Source organism: Dermacentor variabilis, chromosome 10, assembly GCF_050947875.1.
Source record: "Dermacentor variabilis isolate Ectoservices chromosome 10, ASM5094787v1, whole genome shotgun sequence".
NCBI classification, from domain to species: domain Eukaryota; kingdom Metazoa; phylum Arthropoda; class Arachnida; order Ixodida; family Ixodidae; genus Dermacentor; species Dermacentor variabilis.
Window position 1 is genome coordinate 117131018 of NC_134577.1, and position 14681 is coordinate 117145698.

At 51.9% G+C, this 14681-nt stretch overlaps 1 protein-coding gene across 1 annotated transcript in view; it reads left to right on the forward strand.

Moving 5' to 3' along the window:
* The first annotated feature begins 3508 nt into the window (after nt 1-3508).
* LOC142559390 (E3 ubiquitin-protein ligase Bre1-like) overlaps nt 3509-14681 on the forward strand; it is a 28766-nt gene continuing 17593 nt past the window's right edge. The window contains exons 1-2 of the mRNA XM_075670992.1: nt 3509-3587; nt 3896-4470. Of these exons, the coding sequence (XP_075527107.1) occupies nt 3509-3587; nt 3896-4470 (654 nt within the window). The remainder of the gene's footprint in view (nt 3588-3895; nt 4471-14681) is intronic.

The window sequence follows — 14681 nt, forward strand, 5'->3', positions numbered from 1 at the left end:
ATTGGAACAGCATCACCAGTGTTGACCGGATGCCTAACAAGGAACGTCTGACTAAGTGGTCGATTGGTAGTGTCAAATATGTCGCGGTGGGAAAGCAAAAGACGATAGGGCGGCTGCTTGGCCAGGTGCGAGGTCCGTAGCAACCATGGGACGTAATGTGCCGTCGAGGTTCAAGGTATCCTGCCGGTAATCAGGAGGATCTGGAGACGCGTCGGCTCCAAAAGCAGTAACGTGGTCGTCTGTCACTGACCGGACCGTGGCCACCGCTATGCCTACAGGCAACACTAGCTTCGTCAAGCCAAAATTAATAATGCGGAGACACATCCGATTAGCGGCAAGGGTTACGACGGAGTGTGGCACAGAGATCTCGCGCGCCAGGAGGACATCACGAATGGGTGCGACGACATAGTCGCTATCAGGCACGGTTGCCGTTGAGGCCAATTCGACGAAGGTTAAGGCTTTTGAAGGTAAGCGAACAAACGCATTAGTGTAGAGGGTGTTAGGTTGTTCGGGGCGAGTGTCTGAAAGAAGAGGACGCTCGAGACACAGCGTACCGGTGGAACAGTCGACGAGGGCAGAATGCGTCGTCAGAAAGTCGAGCCCGAAGAATAGGTCATTAGGGCAACTGGTCAGCACGGTGAACAGGACTGGAACTTGGCGGCCAGGAATTCCTATGCGAGCAGTGTACACACCCCTGACGGCAACAGTGGCGGCACTGGCGACGCGTACGGCTCGAGTGATGGCAGGCGTAAGAACTTCTCTGGTCTCCGGTCCCAATTAATGCCCTCAACGGAACACCATCGACGTCTACTTCAATTAGGTTCGTGTTGGTGAGGAACGCCAACGGAGGATTTGGACAGGACGAACGTGATGCAGCACTACCTCCAAGAGCTGCATGGCCTAATTTTCTGTCCGTTGGTCTGGCGAGGAAAAGCGGCGAGGTTGGGGTGATGGGTAGCGACGGCGTTGAGGCGACGGCGATCGCACGGAGGAGCGGCTGTCAGGGGCATCAGAAGTAGGGTACAGACGGCGAGGTGAATAACGGCGAGCGTCGGTATATGGGCGAGGAGCAGGGAATGAGCTCCAGTACGGCGGCATCCAGGTGGTGTGGCAGCGGCGGGATACCTGACCAACGCGGTGGCAGCGGAAGCAGATCGGTTTGTCGTTTGGGGTTCGCCATTCAGCAGGATTGCGTGGTCTTGGAGCGAAATCTTGGTCATTACAGGTTGTGGACATGGGGATGGGTGCCGAATCAGGTCGGGAGACAGAGCAGGTGGTAGGGATGCCAAGGTTTGCAATTTCTTGCCGTACAAGTGCTTGAATCACGGAAATAGTGGGAGCCGCTTGGTTAAAGGTACCGTCAAGGGGTCGTGGATGAAGGGGGGCCGGACTCGCCGCTTCAATGTCACGGCGAACCTTGTCAACCTGGGTCATGTACTCGTCGAAATTGCGGCAAAGCGCGAACACATCCTGTATGTAGGAGACATACGATTCGGTCGACGACTGGACACGGGTGGCAAGCTTTTTTCGCGGAGCCTGTTGGCGACCTGACGGGTTGCCGAATCGGTCTTGAAGCCTCTCTCTGAAGATTTCCCAGCTGGAGAGCTCGACCTCATGGGTGTGAAACCAGACACGCGGTGTCCCATCCAGGTGAAAGATGACATTGGCAGGCATGATGGTAGGGCCCCAGTAGTGGCTTTGGTTAACATGCTCATACGTCCGCCGCCAAGGTCTGTGAGTGGTGGCGCTTGCTAACACTCCCAGGGTTCTACTAGGACACAATAATACCCAAGAAAGTGGATGGGGAAACAGCGCCGCGGTAGCTCAATTGGTAGAGCATCGCACGCGAAATGCGAAGGTTGTGGGTTCGGTTCCCACCTGCGGCAAGTTGTTTTTTTATCCACTTTAACTTCCATTAATTTATCGTTTCATTATTTCCTATATTAAGCACGAGTAATTTCCCCTATGTTGTCCTTGGTGTCAGTGTTTGTTGGCTTCTTATGATATAACTAATAAAATCGGGCCCCTCGGTTAACCCTCTTTCTTCTCGTTTATATATATATATATATATATATATATATATATATATATATATATATATATATATATAAAGTGTGTTCTTGTGCAATTGTTTTTCGTTTGCTACTTGTGTAGCTTTTAAAGTATGCATGGTACAAAAACAGTGCATGTGATGGATTCACCTTTTTCGCACTTTCTTTGAAAGAGTATTATGTTTTGTAGCAAGTATGTGACGCCCCCTCGGGCATAATGTTGGTTCGCCCGCCAAGCTCGGTGGCCTGCTAAAGCTCGGCAGCCAACATTGGTCACCACATCACAATAAACACCGACGAGCACGGCTGCTCGCCGGTCAGTCATCGTTCAGCACCACCACGCTGCTGAGCGTCTGTCTATCGGAGGGTGCCACAAGCCCGCCCTTGTTCACGACCCTCGGTGGATCGTGACACCGGCGACGAAGATGGGACCCTCGTGACACTGTCGAGGATGGCGACGAGTACCCACGGAGCGTTCCACGCCGCCGCGAGCGCCGAAACACCGCCCCCCGTTGCTGTCGCCATGCCGCTATACGGAAGGCTCGAGCCGTTCAAGGGAGGTGGGTCCGCCTGGCAAATTTACGAGGAGCAACCCCACGTGTTCTTCAGGGCAAACGACACACCCAAGGCCAAACAGCGGGACATTTTCTTGGCCAGCTGCGGGACCCGCGTCTTCAGCCTCTTGCTCGACCTTCTCAAGCCAGCCACGCCGCACGTTAAGACGCTGGGTGAGCTGCTTGCCATGCTGCGCTCGCATTTTAACCCAGCACCGTCCACACTTATGGAGCGCTTCCGCTTCAACAACCGGAGCCGCCGGGAAGGAGAGACCCTCGGACAATTCGTTGCTGCGCTACGAGTGTTAGCGAGTGCCTGCGCTTTCGGGGACCAACTGGACTCGCTGCTCCCGGACCATTTCGTCTGCGGAATTAACAACCCTGCCATGCAGACGTGACTCCTGGAGCTTCCCGACCCGTCGCTGGACGACGCCGTGAAGGCAGCTCTGGCAATGGAAGCTGCCGCCAAGGACGCCGGCGAGCTTTTCCGTGCGACTGGCTCACCGTCGGCGGAAGCGGCGGTCAACGAGTTCGCGAGAAAGAGCTCCCCCTCACAGTGCCAGTTTTCTCGAGCACAATGCTTTACGTGCGGGAAAACTGGGCACCTGGAACGTGTTTGCCGAGGGGGAGGACGAACAGCAGCAGCAGCAGCCTGATTCAAGCCCAGGTACCAGACAAGCCCACGGCCAGGGTAGCCGTCGCAAGCGTATACGGCGGAGGCGTGTGGCAGCAGGCTCAAGTTCTTCCGCGGCCAGGCTCCACGTCGCGACCGAGGACCCGCTGATTTTCGACATGTGGCACACAGGCTTTGTACCGTCGTCTGTGCCGCCATACATGCTGACCATCGAAATCTGCGGGCACCCCATTTCCATGGAGCTGGACACAGGGGCCAGCGTGTCTGTAATGGCCGGGAAGCTCTTCAAGCGTGCTTTCCCCGGCGTGTCAGTCGAGGCTTCGGGCGTGATGCTGCGCGCTCCTCCGGGCAAGTCTCCCAGGTCCAGGGTCAGGCACAGGTCAGCGTTCGCTTTGGCGACAGGGAGGCAACCCTTCCCCTTTACTTAACGAAGGGGTCGTCGCCGACGCTGCTGGGCCGAAACTGAATTCATGCACTGGGCATTCGTCTGCCAGAGTACCCGTAAGCCAGCCTGCATGTGGTGCAGAGCTGCCAAATCTGCCAGGAGCATCAGCGAGCCTCGCGTAATGTGGAAAGCACCCCCTGGCCATTCCCACAGAGACCCTGGTCCCGCCTACATGTGGATTTTGGGGGCTCTGGCGGTGGTGGCGGAGCAGCCTCCCTGCGCTTGGAGGACCTGCAGAGCCAGCTCGAGGAACAGCGGGAGCTGGCATCGGCACGGCTGCTGGAGCAACTTCAACATGACCACAAGGAGGCCCTGAAGACGGTGGAGCGGCTGCGGCTAGAGCTGCGGTCGCTGCCCGAGAGCCTGGTGGTGAGGAAGGCCGAGTACAAGTGCCTACAGAGCCAGTTCTCCGTGCTGTACAACGAGAGCATGCAACTCAAGACTCAGCTGGACGAGTGTCGCTCCTTGCTGTCGACAGCCAAAAACTCACACCTTCGCCACATTGAGCAGATGGAAAGCGAGGAGCAGGTTGTCCAGAAGAAGCTTCGCTCGCAGGTTATCCGCCTCGAGGACAACATCGCGCAGATTCGTCGAGAGTACGAGAATCTACGCATTGAGTTCGAGGCGTCGTCGGTGTCCAGCGAGCAGGCTCAGCCAATCAACCGGGAGATGCGGCACATTATAATGAGCCTGCAGAGCCGCAACAGGCAGCTCAAGAGCGAGGTCTCCCTCAGCAAGCGCAAGCTGCGCGAGGCCCAATCAGACACGCTGAAGCAGAAGCTGGCTGTTGACCAAGGGTGCCGTCCCGGACCTTTGCCAGAGTCGGGAGCTCCAGTTTTCGCCAGGAACTTCCGTCCTGGCCCACCCTGGTCTGCCGGACAGGTGGTGTCTCCTGCCAGCGCCTCATCGCTGCTCGTGCGCATGCCTGACGGGGCCATGTGGCACAGACACGCCGACCATGTCAGGCCTCGCCTCGGGACCTGGCCAGCACCCTCGACTGCCACTTCTGAGTTCCAGCCCGCAGGAGGACTAGCGGCAGCACCAGTTGCTCCTAGCAGAGTACCACCCACCTCGGAGGCGGCAACCGTTGCCAGTGGTGCGGCACCCGTTGGATCGGTGTCGAGCCCGGCACCACTCGCAAGGCCGACTACTACGAACCCTCCGGATGGAGCAAGGCTGGCCCAGGCAGCACCCGGCGTTGCCACCCCCGACCCGTCAACATCGGCGCCCAGGCGGAGTACTCGACGGTGGAGGCCACCGGACCGTTACTTGCCTGGATAGCAGGCACCGTCGACCCAGCTAGGGTGGAGGCAGAGCGTCATATTGTGAACATAGACGTTTGTTTTTCATTTAACAAACAAACTGGGGTAAGGGGGTGTAGCAAGTATGTGACGCCCCCTCGGGCATAATCTTGGTTCGCCCGCCAAGCTCGGTGGCCTGCTAAAGCTCGGCAGGCAACATTGGTCACAGCATCACAATAAACACCGACGAGCACGGCTGCTCGCCGGTCAGTCATCGTTCAGCACCACCACGCTGCGGAGCGTCTGTCTATCGGAGGGTGCCACAAGCCCTCCCTTGTTCACGACCCGGGGTGGATCGTGACATGTTTGACTAATTCTTTTCCTTGCTGTATGTCTTATACAGGATCCCGAATCTCTGTCAAGTCGAAGCATTTCGACTTTTTTTCGGGCCTTCCTCCATTCTCATGGAAATAAATTTTATATTGAAGGATAAACCGATGGCTCAATAGATACCCAAGCGTGTGAGTTTGAAGCGTCTGTGTACAACTCTCTGCAAGGGTGCTTGGATTGTAGTTCTGCGAATTGCAGTCTGGAAACGTCAAGCGAGTCTGAAAACGTCCATCTAGTCTGAAAACGTCCATCTAGTCTGAAAACGTCCATCTAGTCTGAAAACGTCCATCTAGTCTGAAAACGTCCAGCTAGTCTGAAAACTTCAAGCGAGTCTGAAAACTTCAAGCGAATCTGAAAATCTCGAGCGAATCTAAAAACTTTCAGCGAGTCTGCATACTCCCAGCGAATCTGAGTACTCCCAGCGAATCTGGAAACTTCAAGCAACTCTGAAAACCTCTAGCAAATCTGCAAGCCTCAAGCGAATCTTGTGGATCTGGAGGACAATTCCACCGCTGTCCTCCAGTTGTTGGATCTGGAGAACACTCTCACCGCCATCCCCCAGTTATTGGATCTTCCTGTTGAGTGGGGGAGTTGGCCGACGTTGTGGAGGAATTTGAGATGAAAACTAGAGGTTTATTTACAGTAAAAAACATGAAGTCATTAACAGCAATAAAGTCATTGATGGCCGGCAGCAAGTCGGACGCTGCGGCCCGTGGCAAGAAGCCCGAAAGAGATGAAGGAATGCTTCTCTCTGCTCCCTCTCTCTGGCTTTTAACCCCTTCGGTGTCTCGGGGTCACGTTATGTTTGGCCAATCGTCGAGCCCGCTCAGGTGTCGTCATTTTCGGCCAATCGTCGAGCTCGTTCAGATGTCATTTTCGGCAAATGGTAGTCGCCCGTGGAAGTGCAGTCACATTCGCCTCAGGGGGTTCGCTCCATAGGCTTCTCTGTCCGAGGGATTACTTGCCACCGGTATTGCCTCCAAGGCTGCAACTGCCGTCACAATCGGCAGATGGAGCGGCTCCGAGGGCTTCACGGTGACTTATGTTGAATTCCAATGGCGGAGTCAGAGCAAGTTTTTCTGCTCCTTTCAGAGCAAGTTTGTTCCAATGGCAGAGTGAGGGCGGGAGTAAGGTGTTCCAATGAGAGAGTCGGAGGGGATTCAGAGCGGGAGTCACTCCGTGGAGCAGAAAAAGATGCTCCGCCAAAATCGGCGGAGTGGACCGGAACTCTGCGTGGCGTATTTCCTTTACCACGTTTGTCTGATGAGAGGCGCCACCGGTCACGACTCGCGAGGAAGCAAAAGCTGCTGCGCTCTTGGCGAGACATACATTCCGCACTTTTAAAAGAACATCAGGTGAACGGCGCTGAAGAGGCAAGTGACCGGTGCGGCGGTGCTAGTAGCGATGGGCGGTGCTGGGAGCAAACAGCGGAAGGAAATGACAACACGCAAGGTATCATGGGTAACTGTGATAGAACTTCCGCTTCCGCCTTGCTCCGGCGGCGCAGGTTGTGTTCCACTCGCGGATCTGGAGGCGTTGCTCTGCGCCAGAGTCGAGTGCTCGCTCGCGGAGTCCGTCGGCTGCTCCGACTCCGCCATTGGAATTCAACATTACAGCCGGCGTTCCCTCCGCCTTTGCAAGCGCTCAGCAGGGGGAGACGGGTTGTTTTTGAGCAACCTTTCCGAGCTGCAAAGCAGCTTTGCTCGGGACCCAGGTTACCTGGAACCGTGCCAGGCTCCCGTTGCACTTTCGGGAAGAGTCAAGCAGTGGGACAATGGCTCCACGTGCGGCGCACGAGGTCGGTGGGGGTCACCAACTTGTCGGGACGTGCTGCGCCTCGGCAACGTGGTATATGCGCTTCTGCGCACCTTAATTATGTGTGACGGCTATTCGATGTGGCTGGTGAACTCGAACGATGCTAGGAAAAGGTGCTGCGCCTCGGGAACGTGGTAGATGAGGTTCTGCGCACCTTAATTACGTGCGACGGCGACTCGATGTGGTCTGGTGAACTCGAAGGATGCCAGGAAAAGGGCCCGTATCTAACAATCTGCAAGCCTCAAGTGAATCCGCCATCCTCAAGCGAATCTGCAATGAATGAATCTATGGTGTTTTTTGGCGCAAGGGCCAGGTATGGCCAAAGAGCGCCAGGTTCGTGGTGATGAGTTCGCAGTGTAGTAATGAGTTCTATGAAGTTGATGTGACGTGGCTGCAAAGGGGCCTTAAAAATAGTCGCTTTAAAGTGCGTAAGATCTATCTGTATTAAGAGATTATGTCGATAACAAATGACGTGTACTATGATCATTGAAATCCATTGCGAAAGAATGTTACAATGTACAAACTATGTCAGATGCTTAAATTGTCTAGAGCACTACTGCATGGAGGCATGTGCTGTTTAAAATATTATCACAGTTGCATCCTCTGCAAGGAGGATGCGTTACGAATGTAATGGGCTTATAACATGCAGGATAACATCATTCAAAAAACCGAGGACTGCTCTAGTGGTAAAGAGCGGTTCTTGGCCAGAGAGAGAGAAAGCACTTTATTTGCACCCGTCAGAGTATGGGTGATCGGGGTAAGACGCAGCTCCCCCTATCACGGTCTACAGACGTCGGCCGGAATTAGTTGGCTTCCGGCGGCGGCCTGGGCTTGACCGATGACTTGTTTTTGGGCTCATTCTTCCTGGCTACGGAGGGAGGATTCCCATGACTCTTTGTTCCCATGTAGACCGTCTAGCGCTGGGCAAGCCCAGAGCATATGATTATGGTCACTATGCCTTCACAGTTTTTGCATTTGGGAGAGTGCACCTGAGGATGCTATTTGTGTAGGATATACGGGTTTGGGAAGGTACCCGTCTGCAGTTTTCGCCAGATTACTTCTTCCTTCTTTGTCAGAGATCTATGGGGGGGGGGGGGGGTTGAGGGAGGCTTCTCCTGCCCATTCTATAGTGTTCTACAATTTCTCTGTCTGTGGTTAGGTCTCGCTTTTTGGACAGTCTGTCTGCGCTGGGGCCCGATGTCCTCGGGCGACCTCGTTGCGACCTCGTTCCCTGTGAGTCCACTATGGGCGGCCGCCAAGAAACATAATGGAGTGAAGCAAGACAGAATAGCGGTATGCCAGTGGGAAATGTTTCTTTCTTTCAGATTCGGACTCCCGACACTCCAACAGAACGTCTAGGACGGTCAGGCTTTTACCACATCTATTACAGGTCGGAGGTTCATTTCCAGTGAGTAGAAAATTGAGTGCCAAATGTGTGTCCTATTCTCAGATATATATGGCATCTGTTCGCCGTGATTTTGTTGAGGGAGGCCAAAAACCTAACTTGGTGTTGGGCTGCTGAGCACGAGGTCGCGGGATCAAATCCCGGCCGCGGCGGCCGCATTTCGATGGGGGCGAAATGCAAAAACACCCCTGCACTTAGATTTAGGTGCACGTTAAAGAACCCCAGGTGGTCAAAATTTCCGAAGCCCTCCACTACAGCGTGCCTCATAATCAGAAAGTGGTTTTGGCACGTAAAACTCCATAATTTAAAGAAAAACCTAACTGTGGCTTTATCACGCGCAGCTTAATATTTGTCTCTGCGTACCACATGCGTTGCCATTGGTTTCGAAGTTTCTTTCGCATGAAAGGCTTCAGATCTGTGACAGGGAGATCAGCGGTAGAATTGACAGCATGCGATGCAATCGACGTGGCCATCTCATCCGCCAGAACGTTGCCCTCGATGCCCCTATGGCCAGGCACCCAGCATATAATGATATACTGATTAGATAAGCTTTGCAGAGGTATCCCGGCCACGGCGGCCACATTTAGATCGGGGCGAAATGCGAAAACACCCGAGTACTTAGATTTAGGTGCACGTTGAAGAACCCCAGGTGGTCGAAATTTTCGGAATCCTCCACTACGGCGTGCCTCATAATCAGAAAGTGGTTTTGGCACGTAAAACACCATAATTTAATTTAAGCTTTGCACAGGTAGGAATAGAGTTCGGTAAGGACTGGATTTTTGTGCTTATAGAGTGACATCAAAGCCTTCACGACGCTTAGGGAGTCTGTATATATATATACAAACTGCTTTTTGGAGTTTTGATTTCCTTATACACATCACAGCCGACAGTTTTGCGTAGGCTTTGGCCGTAACGATACTTGTTTCCGGATGCAGTACATCGGATTCCGAGAAGGATGGACTGACGGCTGAGTAGGATACCCCGGCATGTGACTTGGACGCGTCTGTGTAGAACTCTGTGAGCGAGTGCTTATACTGAAGTTCTAGGAAATGCATTCGGATTTCGACCTCTGGAGCGTGCTTTGTAACTTTTAGAAAGGATACGTCACATTCGACAACCTGGCACTCCCAAGGGGGTAACAGCTTGGTTGGATGCATTAGCGATCCTCGAGGAGTGGGACATCCATTTCAATGCTAAGCTCCCTCGCGCTCAGTGAAAAATGTCTGTCTTAAAGAGGGACGATTACGAAAGAGCGTAGCATATGTTGCATCGTTAACAGTATTAAAACATGGATGCTGATGATCAGAGTGCATTCTTAGAAAATATGTGAGACTGATATATGTTCTCTGTAAGTGGGGTGACCACTCATTTGATTCGGCATATAAGCTATCAGTCGGGCTTGTTCTGAAGGCGTCAGTGGCTAAGCTGATACTTAGATGGTGGACAGGATCTAGCATCGTTAGCGTGCTCGGGGCGGCAGAGTTATATACTACCGCACCATAATACAATCGGGACCAAATCAGGCTCTTGTAAAGATTCATTAAGCAATTTCTGTCACTACCCCATGTAGTCTGGCATCGAAGTTTCAATAATTTCATTGCCCTTAGACGTTTCCTTAAAGGTATTTAATATGTGGAGTGAAAGTGAGCCTATACTCAAGTATAATACCACTAAATTTGTGCTCTTTGTTAACAGGTATTTGTTGTCCACACTGCTCTAAGCAAGGATGCGGGACAAGGCCTCTCTTTCTTGTAAAAAGTACACAATGATTTTTGTGAGGATTCATTTTAAATCCATTTTTCTCAGCGCACTTTGACAGTTTGTTCAAGCCATGCTGTACCTGTCTCTCGCACTCTGCGAGGTTACAGGATTTGAAACCCATTTGAATGTCGTCCACGTCGATGGAACAAAAAAAAATGGCCTGGGGTAATGTAGCAGGAAGTGTTGTCATCCTAACAATAAAGAGTGTGCAGCTGAGCACGCCTCCCTGGGGTACACCAGTTTCTTGTGGAAAAGGACGTGACAGTACATTGCCGACTTTTACCAGGAAGGTACGATTGGACAAATAGCTTTCTATTAGGTTTAGCATATTACCATGAATGCCCATTTCTAAAAAGTCTCTCAAGATTCCTTAGCGCCACGCTGTGTCGTACGCCTTTTTTATCTATATTCTTCTATCGAGGAATTCTATATATTCTTCTATCTATATTCTTCTATCGAGTCTATCGAGACTGTTTATGTACAAATGCGTCACGGATATTTCCTTCAATACGCACAAGGTGATTGGTTGTGGAGCGCCCTTCTGTGAAGCCGCAGTGATAGGGATCAAGCATTTTGCTCACTTCAAGGAAATGGATGAGTCGCCGATTAATCATTTTTTTTTCAAATACCTTACAAAGGCAAGTTGTGAGGGCTATCGGGCGATAACTTGCCACAGAGGAAGGGTCTTTGCCTTGTTTCAAAATAGCGACCACAATGGCTTCTTTCCATGCGGTTGGAAGGTATCCTACAGCCAAATAGTGTTGAAAAGTGCGAGTAGTATAACTTACGTGTCATTGTGTAAGTTTTTGATCATTTCGTACATGATTCAGTCTGATTTCTCTTGCATGCGCTCAAGGCAGCTCTCAACGCAGCAATACTAAAAAGACGGTTGTACGGTTCATTCTGTCGACATTTTCTGATGAATGGTTTACATTCTTCTATTTATTTGTATTTGAGAAAGGAATGTGAATAATGTGTTGAACTTGACGCGCTCTCAAAGTGCTCCCCAAGTGAGTCTGCCTGATCTTGCAGAGTACGTCCCTGTATGTTTACCAAAGAGAGTGAATATGTTTGTCGCCCTCTTATCCTATTAACCCTGTGCTAGACTTTGGCCTCATCTGCATACGAGTTGATACACGATAAAAAATTCTGCCAACTCTCTCTTCTGGCCTGTCGGCGCGTTCTCCTGCCTTGAGACTACTTTCTTAAAGTTAATAAGATTCTCTGCAGCGGCAGAAACGCGTAACAAACCCCACGCTTTGTTCTGTTTCCTACGAGCGATCCTACATTCGTCGTTTCACCACGATACACGTCGTTTGCATGCCAAACCACTTCCTTCAGGTATCCATTTAGATACGGCATCTATTATGAAGACTAAAATACTCAACAGCAGCATCAATTCCTAGCAAAGATATTGTAAGGTCGCTCTGATTGTTCGTGTTCTTAAATGTCGCGAATCGCCCACGTGCGTTGTGCATAGAGAGGGGGTTCAGTTCCCCCCCATGTCAGCGGGGCAACCGTTTCCGTGTTATGAGGGGTCACAGGGACCGCGCGGTGTTGGGTGACGCGTCGCGGCAGGAGCCAGGAGGGCGAGTGCCGATACCGGGAAGTCGGTATTGTGCGCACGGTGTTGGCAGTCCGCCGACGGTCACACGAGTCCACACAAACCAGCCTTCAAGGGGACCGCTGTACGCGGTATTGTGGTTCTGGCTCCCGAGTACCTGACTAATTGGAGGCGCCGCCGAGGTTAAGAAGGGCTTAGGAACCTTGACCACGTGCCACATATACGGAGCAGGGATCTATTCTTCTACGCGTACGGAAGGCAATCGGCAGCCTTGGATGTTGGGTGCGATTGCCTGTGTGGTGTCGAAGGCCAGCTTACAGTGTACGCTGTAGAGATGCGGTGCGCACGTGTGGAGTGTATTCGGACGGCGGCGTCTTGTAAACACGCACTCGGAGAACTTTGTCTTGTAGACAATAAGTTTGAAGGACAAGGACAGTCATCAGTCTCCCACGCGGACAAACCTTGAGTGCAGCTGCAGTACGAGGTGTCGATGCCCCTACTTCCGAGACGTTTGCGGCCTAGAGACGCCGTCGGGCTTTGAGGCGGCCTAGCAATAACTTGTACGAACCTGGCGTCTTTTTCTGAGGCCGTCACTGACTACGTAGAAATGAGCGGGCAACGGTGTTTTAGGGAAGGAAAAGAGCTTTGTTTTCCAATATGTTTATTTTTAAGAGTAAGCCCATCCCCTTGAGTTGTGTCTTAACAAACGGTTTACTCTGACTGGCAACTGAACTTGTGGGACGGGCCAACGGCCCTACCGCCTTGTTTTCTTCGCATATTTGTGCTATAAAAATCGGGATGACATACTGTCCCTCAGACTTGGCTGAAATCAGGATTACTGATTTACAGATCAGTGAGGCTCCGTACCATGTACGTTAGACTTGGCTGAAATCAGAATTGCTGATAGATCAGTGAGCCTCCGTACTATGTACGTTAAGACGGGTCTGGGCTCTAACAGTCATTGAGACAGTCGAAGAGTGAGACTCTGTTTCTCAATTGTTCAAGTTTTTAATGTATTTGTTTTACCTGCCATGTATATAGAAAAGTTGAACTATAAATATTTCTTGTACATCTGATCTCCATCGCTTCCTATCTGCATTTGATCAACAACTGCCGATCATCGTCCGAGAAGCTTCAAGTTCCAACGGAGAAGCGAGGACAACAGAGAACGAACGAAACTTTACTGATATGTCAGCCCATGAGATGCTCGTAATAGTACGGAATTTCTCCCAATCGGCTGTATCAACTTTCCACCTAGGAGCCTGTGGTGGATATTCGTTTTCTTTAGATGTTCTTAGCACTATGGGGAAGTGGTCGCTCCCTAAGGATTGCTGGTAACTTCCCATTCAAGTTCAGGCAGTATAGACCGGGGACGTATGCTCAGATCAATTGAAGAAAAGGTTCTGTTTGCAAGGCAGTAATACGTGGGTTCCTTCTTATTCAGCAGACACGCACCAGAAGAAAAAAGGAACTGTTAAACAAGACGACTTCGCGCATCTATACGAGAGTCGCCCCACAGGCAGCTGTGTGTATTGAAATCGCCAAGAACAACATAAGGTTCTGACAGTTCATCTATAAAGGACGGAAATTCATGTTTGTTTAATTGGTAATGTGGGGGTAAATAAAGCGAGCAAATAGTGATGAGTGTTTGGGAAAACAACTTGAACCGCCACTGTTCAAGGGGCGTTTGTAGCTGTAAACGTTGACACGCTATGCTTTTATGAATTACGATGGCAACACCGCCCGATGATGCAACAGGCGATGCAGGAGCGTACGTATTTGTGGACGAAGTTGTACATCTCTCGCCAATAATAACGTAGGCGAAGCCGTGTGTAGGTTTTCGACCCTCCGCCGTGACCACACTGCGAGTCAGAGTGAAAAGCGGAGCGTAAATCTTGACGAAGGTAGCGGGGCACTACTAAGAGCCATGTGCGGTCGTCGTTGCGGTAGTTTCGGCGGTATAAGGGCCCGTACATGGTCAGTCCGCCCGTCCGTTCCGCCCTCGTCCGCCCGCGTGCGGACGCCCAAAAGGCGGAGGGTGTCGCAAAATTCGATGCACGCTCAATCCGCACGAGCGGATCGCACGCGCACTCCTATTGGGCGACGCGGCCTGTTGACAGCTGGCAACCGTTCGGCGGAGCAAAGGTGTTCAAGGTTGGCAACGACCTTTGACAGCAGACGGCACTGGCATATTTTTGCAGATGTGATTTCAAGTTTGCGCGTTCCGGTGAAAATGCGACTCTAGGCTGCCACATTCTGTTCTGCAGCCGTATGTGTTGTATGTGTTGCATGTGACCATGTACGGGCCCTAAGGGCCCGTACATGGTCGATCCGCCCGTCCGTTCCGCCCTCGTCCGGCCGCGTGCGGATTGCTCTCTACTGGTGAGCGAGGAGCGGACGCAACTTTCCCCTCCGCACGCCGGCTCGTCTCTCATTGGCTGGTCCGAGCCGGATGGTTCGGCTGTCGTCACAGCAAACATGGCGCGTGCTCGAAGCGAAGCGAAGCGGGGACGCAAGGCCTAAGCTACAGCCGCGTCAGAAACAGTCTATTCTTTTCTCCTTTTTGTGATTTTTACTAGAGTTATCTGGCACCCACGGAGATAGTCATCGAAAACAGCAAGCCGGTGTACCCTTCCAGACCTCATCAGTGCGTGCGATCGCCAACAGAAACAGACGCAGTGCAGGATGTGTGTGTTGTGTTTACGAGAGCGTCGGACGAAATATTTGAAGCCGTCGACTTCGTGATTTCTTGTGCCATTCTTCGCGTGTGCGTCGCAGACGAGAACTCCATCACATACACGTGCATTCTGAACAGCACACA